Source organism: Phoxinus phoxinus (genome assembly GCF_949152265.1).
Source record: "Phoxinus phoxinus genome assembly, chromosome: 25".
NCBI lineage: Eukaryota > Metazoa > Chordata > Actinopteri > Cypriniformes > Leuciscidae > Phoxinus > Phoxinus phoxinus.
In genome coordinates, this window is record NC_136900.1 from 17,262,299 (window position 1) to 17,276,240 (window position 13,942).

The window sequence follows — 13,942 nt, forward strand, 5'->3', positions numbered from 1 at the left end:
TTTGTCCAATCAAATGCTCTCTATAATGAGAATATCCCACCCTCTAATGCCATCTGTAACTAACAAGCAAGCAGTAAAAAAAAGAAAGATGTATGGCTGTGATGTAACACGCCAATGGGCTATTTTTAAAAAGGGAACGTTTTTTGACATGTCCCACCCAAACCATTCTGTTTCAATAGAAAATTCCTCAAAACGGGAAGGAAAACTTTTAATCTTGACACTAGATTTAAAAAAAAAATACAGAAGCATCTATTTGGATATTTTTATATAATACAACAGGAGTACAATTATTTATTAAAATGAACAAATTGATGTAAAAAGAAAAAACAGAGATAACTTATAAACTCATATTCAATAAAAGAAACCTTCCTTTTAGAACATAAGATTAAGTCATCCACACCACATTTCTATTGATGACATCAGAACAGAAAGATGTTTTTCAGAACAGCATGGATTGGAGGGACTTCCGAACAGTGGCCATCTCCTGCTGTTGCTGTAATAATAAAATAAAAACATTGTTCATAAATGTTTAATACATTTTCATTGTTTTGAAATTCATTCTTACATTGAACTGAATCTGCTATTTATGTAAAAATGGTTTAATGAACAATTTATAGAAATATTTCCTGTTTTCCATAAATTAGCTCCAAGCCAGATTTAGTAACTTTGGTGATGTAGCATTCATTACATGTTACATTGCAAGACTAATTTAAGCAGACATGTTTAATATCCAGAGTCTAAACTCTGTTGTGTGAAATCTTTTTGTAAAGCACTCACGGTGTCCATCATTATCTTCTTCTGCAGAAGAGCCATCTCCTTTCTAAGCTCCATCTGGGTGCCCTGCAGGAAGGCTTCGTGGCTTTTCTCCATCTCCTCCATGTTCTGCACAGAAATTAAAGACCTCACTCGGTCAGCCAAACGATGAAAAAAAGGTCTTGGTTGATTTTCAAATAATTAAAGTGATGATTGCATCAGTAACCTTGACAAACTGCTCATACAGGTCTTTGATGGTTTTCATTTTTTGGTTTTGCACAACCCTTGCCTGCTGGAAGAGCTTCTGCTGCTGGCGAAACAAATTCTGTGAAAACAGAAATTAGTAAGTTCAAAGGCAAAGTGAGAAACGTTCACATCAAATATCTCTAAATGGCTGCTAGATATCCCAAAAATAGGTATTATATTTTTCACGAGACCCTTAATCCTACAATTAACATTTCCCTTAGTGGGATGTTGTGACCCAAAATGACATGTAACTTTTAAAACTTCTTGGCTTCATCTTTATGACGAATGTCTGGCTCTTACACAGTGCTGGTCCAGACTTCTGGAGGTCCTTAGTAAAACTTTGTCTGGGGGGCCATGTCAGTGCGTTCATAAAAAAATTACCCCAAACCCCTTAATCTATTCTTTCAGAGCAGTTTACTGTCAACCAACAACAGTCACTTAAAACGTTCAGTAATACAATAAATAATAAAAACAACATTCTTATTAAAGTTACGAATGTTATTCAGTGTAGTTAATGATTCTCTCATTTTCTTTTGTTGTTTGATTAACATTAAATGACACAGATGGCAGCAGGTTTATTAGGCTCAGGCTTATCAAATGCACAGATCTAATACACTGACAAGCATTCGATTACTTTCCCAGCTGCTTATGTTCACTGAAGACATAACTGAATGCGTTTAGGTTAAAAAAGTCCCCAAGAAAGTCATTTTGACACATTTTTGTGTATTTGTCCATTAAGCGCACGCCCCAAGCCCAAAGTAGCCTGTACTTTAGGGGTGTGCGATATCACGATTTTTAATCGTGGACGATTAAAATGTCTCCACGATCTGCTTTTGAAGAAATATTGTAGTATTGTGCTACAGTGCATTCTATCAGTTGCAGTTCTGTCACCATCGTCCCAACATACTGTACAACGCGACGTACATACTCATCACACGTTAATGCAGAGGTACGGGACACTGCAATTCATTTGCGGTTCATTATTTGCATGTGCTTTAAAGCCTTGCCGGTTAAACATTTAATTTGCGTGCTGATGTGCTGTTCTAACATGCGCTTTTCTGAGTACATACACCCAAAGCGCACAGGCACTAAAAGTGCACTTGCAAAATAGTAAAACCAACTTGAAAAAGAATCAAGATTTCCCTGAAAAAAATCATGATATATGATATTTTTGCCACATCGTCCACCCCTACTGTACTTGTCCGTGTTTCTCTCTATCTCGGATCGCGCGAACAAAAAGCCGTCTGTTGAACAGCGTCTCTTTTGCAGCTCAATAAGCTTTTACACATGACGTTACATGTTTGGATTGATTTGGATGTTGGGTGACAGCGCACTGCTTTAAAGGAAAAGAAGGGAAAGTGGCATTATGTTTTCATAATCGTAGGAAGGCAAAATAAAAAAAACGAAACTAAAACACAGTCCTAAATCATTCTTGAGAGCAACGGGGTGTCCTATGCGTATAAGGAGGACCCGCACTGCACTTACATTTAGTTTCTCCTCCTGCTCCTCAGATTTCTGAACGTCAGTCTCCCACTGCTGAAGCACAGACATCACCTGCTGAGAATAATCTTGTGTCAGCTTCTGCCTGCAAAACAATCAACATGGACATCAGTCGATGTGAATAAAGAAGAATGTGTCATTTTCCATTCAGTGCTTTCATTTACCTCTGATTCTGCTGGGTTTTCCACATCTGCTCCAGTTTCAGAGTGCTGCCTTTTAAGGAGGTTTTGGTGAGAACCTCCAAGCGTTTTCTTTTGGTCTGCATGGCCTTGCTGATGTCCGCTAAACGGCAGTTCAGTCATGTTTTTGAGTATTAAACAGTATTTCAAAGCAGGCTATATGCAGGTGTTGATTTCACTTACCACCGAATCTTTCCAGCATATTTTGAACCTCATTCCTGAGATAAAGGACAGCAAATGATTTTTCAATCCAGAGAAAGGCTTCATAACTTTGGCTAGGTTTATATATCCTGCTGACTTACCCCATACCAGCATGTACTATTTCATCCTCATCAAATGTCTCTGCAGATCTTTTCTTGGTCAGCTTGTCAATGATTGGAGTTTCTAATACATCAGAACAAAATAAAACATGCTTCACAACTACATAATTTGCTCCCTCTCTCTTTATACAGATATTTAATTTCGATTTAATTATTATATCATTAATTACCATGGTAAAACCTTTTCACTTATTTCTCTCTCTCTCGCTATCTATACACATATTATGTATAAACACACACATACATAAATATATTTAAATTAAATAAACATTTTATTTATCTGCTCCGTGTGTGTGTGTGTGTGTGTTCGCTAACTTACTCACTGCTAACGTTACCATGGTATTACTCTAATGCCATCCATCACTGTAACACCAATTACCTTTTTTAATAGTATATAATTATAAAATAAACTATTTTGTAATAAAATACACAGACACACCATCTCTCGTATCATCCTCAGATCCGCTTCCTTTCTTTTCCTCCAGATTTTTGAAGTCAAACGTTTTCAGGTCTGTGGAGCTGTCAGTGTGTTTGGTCTTCTTGTTTTGTTTTCTCCCTGAAGCTGCCATAGTCTCACTGTATGAAGAGTATTTAACAATATTCTGATGATCTGTTCAAATACAAAGCAGCAACAAATAACAAACCCGCACATGCTAATCAATGTAAAAAAAAATATCACTGAGCTTATTATTAGCTAGCTCTAACGTGATATCGTTCATAATGAACGTATTGTATTCAAATAATTTAAACCAGATATAATAGGTTATATAAAACTATTTTTATTCACAAAAGCTAAACAATACTTTATGTAACTTTGTTAGGTTACCTCTCTGTAAGAATCTACACAGAATCATCGTTAACTTACCTGACGAGTGTGTGATCTCTCTTACTCTAATTAATCACTCCAGCCTAGAAAACTATCCAAAATATAATTACTTTCACCAATGTATGATATTAATCTATAACTATTTAGAGAAAAATATTTAATTCTTTTAATGTTTGGCGACGGTTTTATCCGCGTCTCTGAAGTGATTTTTCGCGCGGATTGTATTTTGAGCGCGAGGATGACTGCACAGCTCATGTCACGTGACGTGCTGCATGACTAAAGATGCACTTCATAACATAAATTACTAGACTAGTGAATTCATAGGTCTTTAACTGAAACGTAAGCTATTAATCATATACAAATTAGGTTAAATACATTTTCTTACCACGAGACTGAGTAAAAAAAGAAGTTTTATTTTACAGTTCACATTTTAATACAAAAAGAAATGTCTTGTAAAAAAAAAAAAGGGGGAAAAAAGGTAACCAATACAAATTTATCACATTCAAAGTCAAAAAGCCTGTTGACTTGAGTAATATTGAGTGTAATGTACAGTTGCCAACGTACAGCTTTGTTTTCATACAAAAACATATGTGCAGTGTTCTATATTTCTGTACCAAAAGACAGATAATTCATATGCAGGTCAAATATCAAACTTCTCTTCACATACATAATGTCCATTTTCCTCATAATCGTCTCGTGTGACCACCATCTCTTCAAAGTCAGGATTTTCGGCCAATAACTTTCCCCCTTCCCATGGGTAGCAAATAGGACTGCAAACAAAAGTGAAATATTCAGTAAAGAATAACCAGACAAAATATACATTTTTCAGAACTTTCAAAACATACTTCTGCGGCAGAACGACAGAAACTTCATATTCTACGGGAGCGAGTGCACGGACTTCTTTGTAAACCCGATCTCTAAATCCAGGGAACAATGTGTTGCCGCCAGTAAGAACAATGTTCTTATAGAAGTGGGATTGCATATCTGGACATAAAAAGTAGGCATATATTAGAGTACTTAAAATTAAATAACATTTTAAACCATAAATACATCCAATGCCAGATGAAATATACCTTCCGGCATGTTGTTAATGGAGTTGACCAAAGCCTCAGGTATGCCCATCTCCTGAATGCCGATGTCCGAGGGGTGAAAGAGCATCTCTGGGACAGCAAACCTCTCATTGGTGAGCCGCAAAATCTGCTCCCCTGTCTTATATTTTCCAGTAAAATTCATCTCCTCTCGTGGCTGCAGCACACACACACAAAAAAAAGCTGTATTAGTAAAAGACAAAGTGTACTGTGTTTTATTTTTTCATAGTATGCCAAATGGTTTACCTTGCAAAATCCCTTTTTGATAGAGCTGAAATCTGGCAGCACATAGTCTTTCATGACCATATTATCTTCTCCTTTAAATCTGTCAAATCACCAGAATTATTTATACTACATAAACACTACGGTCCAAAAAGTTTGGGTTTGGTAAGACTTTTTTAAAGGGACAGTTCATCCAAAAATGAAAGCAGCTGCGCAACTACCACTTTAAAAAGTTCATAAAGAGATTAAAACTAATCCATATAAATTGAACGGTTTAGTCCAAATTTTCTGAAGAGACTCGACCGCTTTATGTGATGAACAGACTGAATTTAGGCTTTCATTCCTATTTAAACATTGATCAGCAAACATAAAGAGAAGCTCAACCGTACCTGCTTGATGCACGAGAACAAACCTCTTTCTCAAAACGTGCTGCGTAACACGAGAATGAACCTCATTGGTTCTCACACATCAAGCGAACATGCTTGCGTTTCTGTTTACCACAACTGACGTGTGAGTTGATGAATGTTTATATGTGAATAAAAGCCTAAATTCAATCTGTTCACCATACATAGCGATGACTATCAATGGAGGGACAGAAAGCTTTCAGATTTCAACAAAAAGATTTTCATTGTCAAGTCTTACGGGTTTGGAACGACATGAGGGTGACTAAATAATGACAGAATTTTCATTTTTGGATGATACAACCCTTTGTCTAATTTGTTACGATCAAGTTGATGCAAACTTACTGTGCAATCTCCATGTCCTTGTAGAAATCCTGAGACACATAACACACATCCTCCTTGACCTGATTGATCACATGCGTCTCATCCATCACATGCAGCTGCCTTTAAGACAAAGATTGACACAAGCTCAAGGGGAAATCTGCCGTAAGAAACACCAAAGAATTACCTTACTCAAATGGTGGCAAGTATACCTGTATGAAATAGTCTCCTTCAAATGGTTGGTGAGCAGCTTTCCTCCTACATTTATTCTGGGAATGGCACAGAGACTTTTGAAATGTTCAACATGTATATGACTTATATGGCTAATGAGCAACTCACCTGCAAATGCCCTCTTTCATTTTTCTTCCCCTGCAATAAGGAATTATGTGTGTGAAGGAGAATCCACTGTCCACCACAATGCAACACAACTCAGAGTTTTTCTCATGGAAGTATCGATGAGCACTCAACGATCCAGCTGTATAAAAAAATTAAATAATTTACATCAGATGTATGGAATCCTCATGCATAATCGAAGTAGGCTGCATATTAGTACACTAAACTTACCATTAATTCTGAGGGCTGACTGGAACTGATATTCTTCAAATAAAATCTCATTCATCGATTCTTGAATTGAGGTGAAGTTGAAGTATGGTTCTGTTATCACAATGTTGGTGTCAGCAAAGTCCACCTGCAAATATGTTATGTACATGCTCAATATCTCATAGTGTACATTTATGAAACAGAAAATGTGATATGTTTGTAAATCATCCAAGTACCTTAAACATCTCCTTTCCAAACAGATGATCCCAGACTTTGCGCTGCACATCCCAGTTCACAAGATAGCCCTAAAATAGATGCAGACGAGATGAAGTAAGACACAATGCGATTACAGAATGCGGTGTTTATAAGTTTATAATTCATATCGATGCAATACCTTTTGAAAGGGGAGGATATAGAAGAGTCCGGACGGGTCTTTGATTTCATCCAGCTGATTGGCAGTGAAAGTTTTCAACCTGGAGGTCTTCGAACGGAATTGGCTATTTGGGATAACACTAATGAGGGGGAAAAATCGGTGTGTAGCTCAACATAACGTCCATATACTATAATACGTTTTATATAACAAGGAAATGCATTATAAAAACACTATACCTGACTTTCTCATGGCTGTAACCGATTTTGGCAAAGTACGCACCATTATCCAGTACGAGCGTTGTCATTTTTACATCTCAGTTATTCAAACGTACTGGTTTAAAATCACAAGATGAGATAGTCAAATGCATTAGCGTGCAAATTATGAATCAAACAGCATTTAATTGAGTGATCTAAATAAACATTGAATCAGCTAAATGATCATGCCGCTCGGCTCTATGGGCGTCTTATTCTATATTTCAGATGCTAGGTCTGAAAACACTAGATGCTTACTGCCCCCTACTGTATGGGAGTTTATTTGTGTGCGAGCACATCATAAAAAAAAACCTTTGACAACATTGTAAATGTAACATTTATTCGTACCTTTTGGGGGAAATACAACTTTCATCTCTAAAATGTTGCAGATAACCATAATTACATACAATTATGCAAGACAAGACGACACAAATAAAAGGTCACAATTGAAGACTTATAAAGCACAGCAGCATCCAAGCTCCCTTGTTAGATTAATTTCATCAGTTATTTATAATGCTCCAGTTCATATTTTTTCTTGGTACAGTTCACAGTACATTTTGCAGGTCCTCTAAAAAGATAAGTCGATCAGTGGAGCCGCGTTCTCAGTATTTTCTTTCTTGTCCTCTGGACTCCACTTTATAAGAGGCGAACTCAGGTCAATTAACTGGGGAATGAATTAATAATTACAAATTAATATATAATTCAAATAAACAGTATATACACTTTAATAATGCAAGCAATATAAGAATTTACACTACAGTTCAAAAGCTTGGCGTCTGAGGCCTGGTTTCACAGACAGGGCTTAGATTAAGCCAGGATTAGCCAGGGCATTTAAGTAGCTTTTATAAACATGCCTTAGAAAAAAACATTACTGGTGTGCATCTTGAGAAAAAAAAAAAATGCCACTGACATATTTTAAGATGTGTCGCAAGTTGCTTTCAGTTAAAACAGCTCAAACTGGCATTTTAGTCTGGGGCTAGGTTTAAGAATTGTCTGTGAATCCAGGGGATTCAGTTTCATTTTTACACTTTAATTCAGCATGGACAAATTAGATTGATTAAATAAAGCGACAGTAAAGAAATTTATAATGTTCTATTTCAAATAAATGCTGCCATTCGGAACTTTCTATTTATCAAAGAATCCAGGAAAAAAAAATAGATTGTGGGTTCCACAAAATTTGTTTTCAACATTGATAATAATAATAAGAAGAAATGTTTCTTGAGCATCAAATCAGCATATTAGAAAGATTTCTGAGGGATCATATGACACTGAAGACTGGAGTAATGATGCAGAAAATTCAGCTTTTTACTGAATATTTGATTAAATAAATGCAACCTTGATGAGCATAAACAACTTTTTAATAAATCTTACCGACCCCAAACTTTTGAACGGTACAGTGTATAAGAAATGTCCCCTCACCTGTCCTCCCCAGGGCTTTGCAGAGGAGGTTTTGATCAGGTCTGGGGTGTTGGAGAGATCAATTAGCAGCTTCTCTGACAGCTGAAGTGCTGGCGCAGGTGCGTCCACAAGCAAAACCTACAATTGCAACATTTTCAGATCTGTTGAAGTTTTTCTAACAAAAATGTGTATTCAAATTGAGTTTATTTTACCTCTTTAACATCCTTTTTCTCCATGTTCTTGAACATGTTGTGTTTTTGGCTGTCCTCTGTGTCTGGAAGTGTTGGGGGTTTCATGTCGACCTGAGGAGCCTCTGGATCACATGACAGAGGCTCTGAGGGATTCTCCACAGCTGCTGGCTCACAGGCAGGAGGTCCTTCAGGCTCATCCTCCAAATTAAAGACCAGGGAGCAAGGCTGGAAGACAGCTGGAGGGCAGGTCTCCTCATTTGACACTGAGGTCTGCTTATCTTCCTGTTTCTCAGCTTCCTTCATGTGTTCTGGGCTGCATATATAAACAGTTTGACTTTGATTTCTACTTATACAGAGAATGAGACAAGCTACAGATTAACTGAGATCAACTGAAGTATCTTAGAAGCCCATAAAGTAGCACCTTGGATGAGAGTCCACTTGGCTGGAGGTCGATGAGCGCTCTGTGAGCTGGGAAGGTTTACTCATGCGTGACACGCTCCTGGGTGTGAGAGCAGGGATGCCTGAGATACGCCGGTTGACTGGGGTGGGAAGAGCCGAGGGTCTCCGCAGTTTACTGCCCATAGCCGAGGGCGTCAGGAGGCCCAATAGATTATCAGGAATACTACCAAGACATGCATCAGAGTTAAGAGAATCCTTTAAAAGAAATGGAATGATGTTCTGAGGAAAATATTGCTATATTACCTATCCACACTGCATGCAGATAATAATTTTTTTGGCTTCATGATACGAGGAACGTCAGGCGAAGAGGAAACTATAAAATCAACAGAAGTTAATGCAATAATGTCCTGGTTAAATCCCACAAAAAAAACAAACATGTTTCACAGGGCACATTTCACCTCAAAATCAAAAGAATTAGGAAATGATATTCAACATATAAATACCCCAACTCTCTCAGCAGGACCATTAAGATTTTTTTTTTTTTGCATTGTAAGATTTTCACAAAATAAAATACACTTTTTGTTGTTGTAAATTCTCATTGTAATAGTCATCTAAATACTTAGTATATATAGTAATATTAGTGATATTTTAGTAAGGTAATACGTATTAAATTAAGTATAGAAATAAACAAAAATATTATATGTGTGCAAAAATAATATTTTATTATGAATAAATAAAAAAAGTCACTGTAAACATATATTGGGTATTTGTACAGCATTTTATTCTTACATTTTTCTCAAAATACTTAATTTTTCTTGTAAATGATTTCCCCATTTATTTTTTTATCACGGTAAAGATAATTTGTGGATAAAATGTCTTAAATGGTCAAGAAAACAATTTCTTAAAGCAAAAAATCTTGATGGTCCAAAAAAGGCTTTATTTTTCATGCTAAATATATATAATTTTTTCTTTTGATTTTAGTGTGAAGTGCTCTTGACACAGGTTGACTGAGATTCATCCTAACAGTTCCTATACATTAACACAATTATGTTTTTCCTCACCCTCGGATTTGTGAAGTCCCTTCAGGTAGTTAGTGGGTGTTGGCACCACTGGGACCTTGAGTTTAGGGTTTCCCCTTAGAGTGCTTCCAATCTTAGCATTAGATGCCGAGATGCTGGAAATAGTGGTCTTTTCAGCAGTGATCTTTGCTGGGGTATGAAACTGTGGAGGCGGAAATTGGTCCGTTTTCTTAATGGGCGTAGCTTTGACAGGCCTGGGGAGAAGTTCAGATGCTCTCCTCCCCTGTGTAGAGATGGAGGTCCGTCTGCTGACGGGGGGCTCTGGGTTTCTGGTAACAACAGAGGATTTTCGGCTAGAACTGGGCAACCTGCTCATACTGCTGTGTGAACGAGCACCGATGCTGTTAGTGCTGGAGTTCAAGGATGAATTGAGTTTGGCTGGTGAGAGAAGGAGTTGATGATATGTAAACAACCAGCAGATGGCAGTAGATACATAAGTTGCATTAAGGTGCATAACTTGCACTTTAAAGTCAAAATGAAATCAAATTCAACCACATTTTCTTTACAAAACTACATCTTCATAGGCTTGTAAACAATTAAATCATAAGAAAATTAACAAATAAATAATTTTGAATGCCTCACATGGATTTAGGCATCACAGCATTATAATTATAATTTACACTAAAGATAATTTTATGCTATTGAATTATTAAAAATTAAAAGTAAGCATTAGATGATGGCAAAGGTCACCTTTGCTTCCTGGAGAGATAGTTAGACTAGAGTTGATGCTGGACACAGAAGACGACGAGGACGAAGTGTTTCTCCTTCTGTCCACGACTCTTGAGCTCTGAAGTGAAGGAGCTTTAAGAGCAGATGGAGCTCGCATTTCTGTCTGAGGGATATTGAAAAATGTTTAAATACATAAACACATTTTATTCTGCATTTTCGAACAAACCTAAATCGTAAATCCTCCAATATTGGTTGTGAATTACACTAAATGACAAAACAAGCCTATTGTGCATTTTAAAAACAATGTTTAAAAGTCTGGTGTCAGAAAAGATAAAGACGCTGATGCGAAAGCAAAACCACTTTTGCTTTCGAGGTTAAAATTTGTTCCTGAACAGTACAACCAAAAGTTTGCTTAAGTTACCATTAAGTTATGGTGAGGGGCGTTACATTTCTGACACGCTTGAGGTGTTCGGCCAATCACAACGCACTGGGTCAGCTGGCCAATCAGAGCGCTGAGCTTTTCGGAACGAGAGGGTTTCTAGCAATCAGCTTTGTATTTTTGATCAAATAAATGCAGCCTTGTTGAGCATAACAGACTTCTATCAAAAATAATAATAAAATCTTACTGACCCCTGACCTTTAAACAGTGATGTATGACCACTATCAACAATTCTTGAAGTATAAAACAGCATACAACAACGACAGGTCCTTTTTACCTTGTTGCGGGCTGGAATGCTGCTTCTTCCTGGCAAACTAGTGTTAAAAGAGGAATCGCTGACATCAGAAGCAAAACTGGTGGTATCAGAGAGAAGGTCTTCAGAAGAACCAGCTATACTTGTGTTTCTACTGCTAGGACTGCGTTTCAGCCCAAAATTACCCTGAAAGACATTGATTATTAACTCAAAATAAATCTCATATGTCAAACTGTAATGGTGTATGAATAGGAGAGAAGTATTCATACTTTGCTGGGAGGAGCAAGCCTAGTTTTAGTGGCTGCTGGGAGTTTTGTGCTGGAGGAAAGTCGTGAGTTCCTTTGGGTTGTGGGTTTGCTGGGTAACACCCCACTACTAGCCATAAGGGCTTTGCCTCTAGAAGCCATCTTAGGCTGCGTCACAACAGTCCTGACTGGACTCGACGTACTGAGACGTGGCTTGCCAAACCTGGCCATCCCATTAGACTTCAGCATTTGCTTCTGAATGGCGGGTGGAAGCTGCTTCATCGGGCTGTCCTGCACAAGAAAGGTCTCTCTTTTGATGGGACTCAGAACACCAGCTGGCTTGATGAGCATGCTCAGTTTGGCTGTTGTGTCCTCCTCGAACGCCTCAGCTTGGCACGAGGACACCGTGCTGCTCTCGGCTGAAGAGTCAGTGATGGTTTGCTCGAGGTGGCTGGCGACCAGATGAGCTTCTTTGCAGATTTCATCAAACTTCTCTCCTGTTAGAGGGCTCCAGCTGGGCTGTTCTCCCAGAGACGGACCGCTGCTCACACTGTCCTTCGTGTTAATCTCAACTCCATGAGAAATGCATTTCTCTTTATGACCAACTGGACCCACAAAGACCTCATCCTCAACATCGTAATCTCCTTTAGAGCTATGAGAGAACATTTCCATAGGACATATATCATCATAAAATGTTAAACCACATTATAATTAATGTATAGCACACGTTAACATTGTAATGGCTGTGGGAGTTAAAATAGTTTTTTAGTATTAATACTATAATAGTATTTATTAATTTAGTTGAAATAGGTTTTATTTTATAGCTTTTTTTATGTAAGGTCAAGTTTGAGTAATTTTATTATGTGCTTGCTTATGTCATTTTATTAGATTTTTTCCCCAGTTTTTATAACTTTCATTTTTTAAGTTTAAGTTTGTTCTCTAGAATTTATATTTTATTTTATATCACAATTAACAAATTTATTTTTAATAGTTTCACTGCCTTAAATTAAACATTGAAAACAAACCTTGCAGGTGACAATGAAACATCAAAGTCAAATTTCTCCTCAGCCAGTGAAACAAACTCTAGAAGTAAAAAACACACAAAAAAAACAGTTTTAACCACTGATAAAATATGTTTAAACATGCCAAATCAGTGTTTATTTTCTTTATCTTGTTATACTACACTTACAAAAAAGTACAAATACTGTGGTGGTTTTGGCATGAACCATTTTAATGTGTTTATTTTCTTTATCTTGTTATACTACACTTACAAAAAAGTACAAATACTGTGGTGGTTTTGGCATGTACCATTTTAATGTTGTAGTAAGAGTAAGTACCACTACAGTACTTTTTTGTAAGGCTAGTTTAGACATAGTATCAGATAAAACGTTATTACCACTGTGAGTGAGTGATGCCATCTTCAGCCAGGAAGGAAAACAAATGGAGGCCAAAGTCCTGCTAACATCAGTTCACAGTTAATGTGGTTCCACTTTTTGATTACAACACGTTTGAAACACCAAAAAGTACATTTGAACCCAAATGCAGTTTAAAATACTCGAAATAAAATGAACGGCACTCAATAAAACGAGCACTTTATCTTATAACTAACCAATACATAAACATAATAGAGGTCGTGGAAGCTCATGGACTCATACGGTTTAATCACCGATGCTATTCTAATTTAATCTTAAAAACAGATGACAAACATTTACTAGAGGCAAAATACTTACTGTTCGTTTGTAGTACTGGGGTTATATTTATTAATCTTAGTGTTGTTGTCTGTTCACAAAAAATAACTGGCACTTGCGATCTGTTTCCTCATTTCAAATTTCGTGGCCACTGGCCAGTCTCATTTCGAAGATCACGTGACAGGAATCCTGCGACATGATTGGTGGAGCAAGTTTCCGGAACGCAGCAGTCGTCATGTTGACGTTGAGCAATGCGCAGAACAAAATCTAATGACTACTTAAAGGGATAGTCCACACAAAAATAAAACCATAAAAATAGCTAAATTGCTAATTGCTATGCTAAAAATTCTGTCATCACTTACTCACCCTCATGTTGTTCCAAACCGTGTTCCAAACCTGTATGAGTTTTCTTTCCTCTGTTGAACACACCTTAAAATTTCTTGTTTTGTGTTCAACAGAACAGAGAAACTCATACAGGTTTCACTAGAACAACATAGTAAGCAATGGCAGAATTAACATTTTTGGGTGAACCCTTTAATTTAAAATGTGTATGACCATGTT

At 37.1% G+C, this 13,942-nt stretch overlaps 3 protein-coding genes across 5 annotated transcripts; all 3 read right to left on the bottom strand.

Annotated features, from left to right (window-relative positions):
* Nucleotides 1-248: 248 nt before the first annotated feature.
* On the bottom strand, nucleotides 249-4,117 carry sycp3 (synaptonemal complex protein 3). Of its 2 annotated transcripts, none has more exons than XM_079603239.1 (9): nucleotides 3,864-4,117; nucleotides 3,438-3,574; nucleotides 2,981-3,062; nucleotides 2,862-2,896; nucleotides 2,664-2,781; nucleotides 2,485-2,584; nucleotides 980-1,078; nucleotides 778-882; nucleotides 249-493 (listed from the first exon to the last, which is right to left on the bottom strand). In XM_079603239.1, exons 2-9 carry the CDS (start codon nucleotides 3,565-3,567, stop codon nucleotides 440-442), a joined length of 723 nt encoding a protein of 240 aa, XP_079459365.1. In that variant the 5' UTR covers nucleotides 3,568-3,574; nucleotides 3,864-4,117; the 3' UTR covers nucleotides 249-439. The 2 variants fall into 2 exon arrangements, with proteins under 2 accessions (XP_079459365.1, XP_079459364.1); XM_079603238.1 differs by having other exon boundaries at nucleotides 3,438-3,608; nucleotides 3,864-4,091.
* A 64-nt stretch (nucleotides 4,118-4,181) lies between these two features.
* actr6 (actin related protein 6) lies at nucleotides 4,182-7,275 on the bottom strand. Its single transcript, XM_079603248.1, has 11 exons — nucleotides 7,006-7,275; nucleotides 6,791-6,908; nucleotides 6,633-6,701; nucleotides 6,421-6,544; nucleotides 6,196-6,331; nucleotides 6,069-6,125; nucleotides 5,881-5,979; nucleotides 5,159-5,237; nucleotides 4,898-5,069; nucleotides 4,670-4,808; nucleotides 4,182-4,594 (listed from the first exon to the last, which is right to left on the bottom strand). Exons 1-11 carry the CDS (start codon nucleotides 7,071-7,073, stop codon nucleotides 4,465-4,467), a joined length of 1,191 nt encoding a protein of 396 aa, XP_079459374.1. The 5' UTR covers nucleotides 7,074-7,275; the 3' UTR covers nucleotides 4,182-4,464.
* Nucleotides 7,264-13,636, bottom strand: gtse1 (G-2 and S-phase expressed 1). 2 transcript variants are annotated; one of them, XM_079603246.1, is made up of 12 exons: nucleotides 13,424-13,632; nucleotides 13,090-13,151; nucleotides 12,719-12,776; nucleotides 11,718-12,345; nucleotides 11,473-11,634; nucleotides 10,778-10,919; nucleotides 10,070-10,465; nucleotides 9,312-9,381; nucleotides 9,031-9,231; nucleotides 8,631-8,922; nucleotides 8,440-8,556; nucleotides 7,264-7,684 (listed from the first exon to the last, which is right to left on the bottom strand). In XM_079603246.1, the coding sequence occupies exons 2-12, from the start codon at nucleotides 13,109-13,111 to the stop codon at nucleotides 7,589-7,591; spliced, it is 2,184 nt and encodes a 727-aa protein (XP_079459372.1). In that variant the 5' UTR covers nucleotides 13,112-13,151; nucleotides 13,424-13,632; the 3' UTR covers nucleotides 7,264-7,588. The 2 variants fall into 2 exon arrangements, with proteins under 2 accessions (XP_079459372.1, XP_079459373.1); XM_079603247.1 differs by having other exon boundaries at nucleotides 7,339-7,684; nucleotides 13,090-13,148; nucleotides 13,424-13,636.
* Between the last annotated feature and the right edge of the window lie 306 nt (nucleotides 13,637-13,942).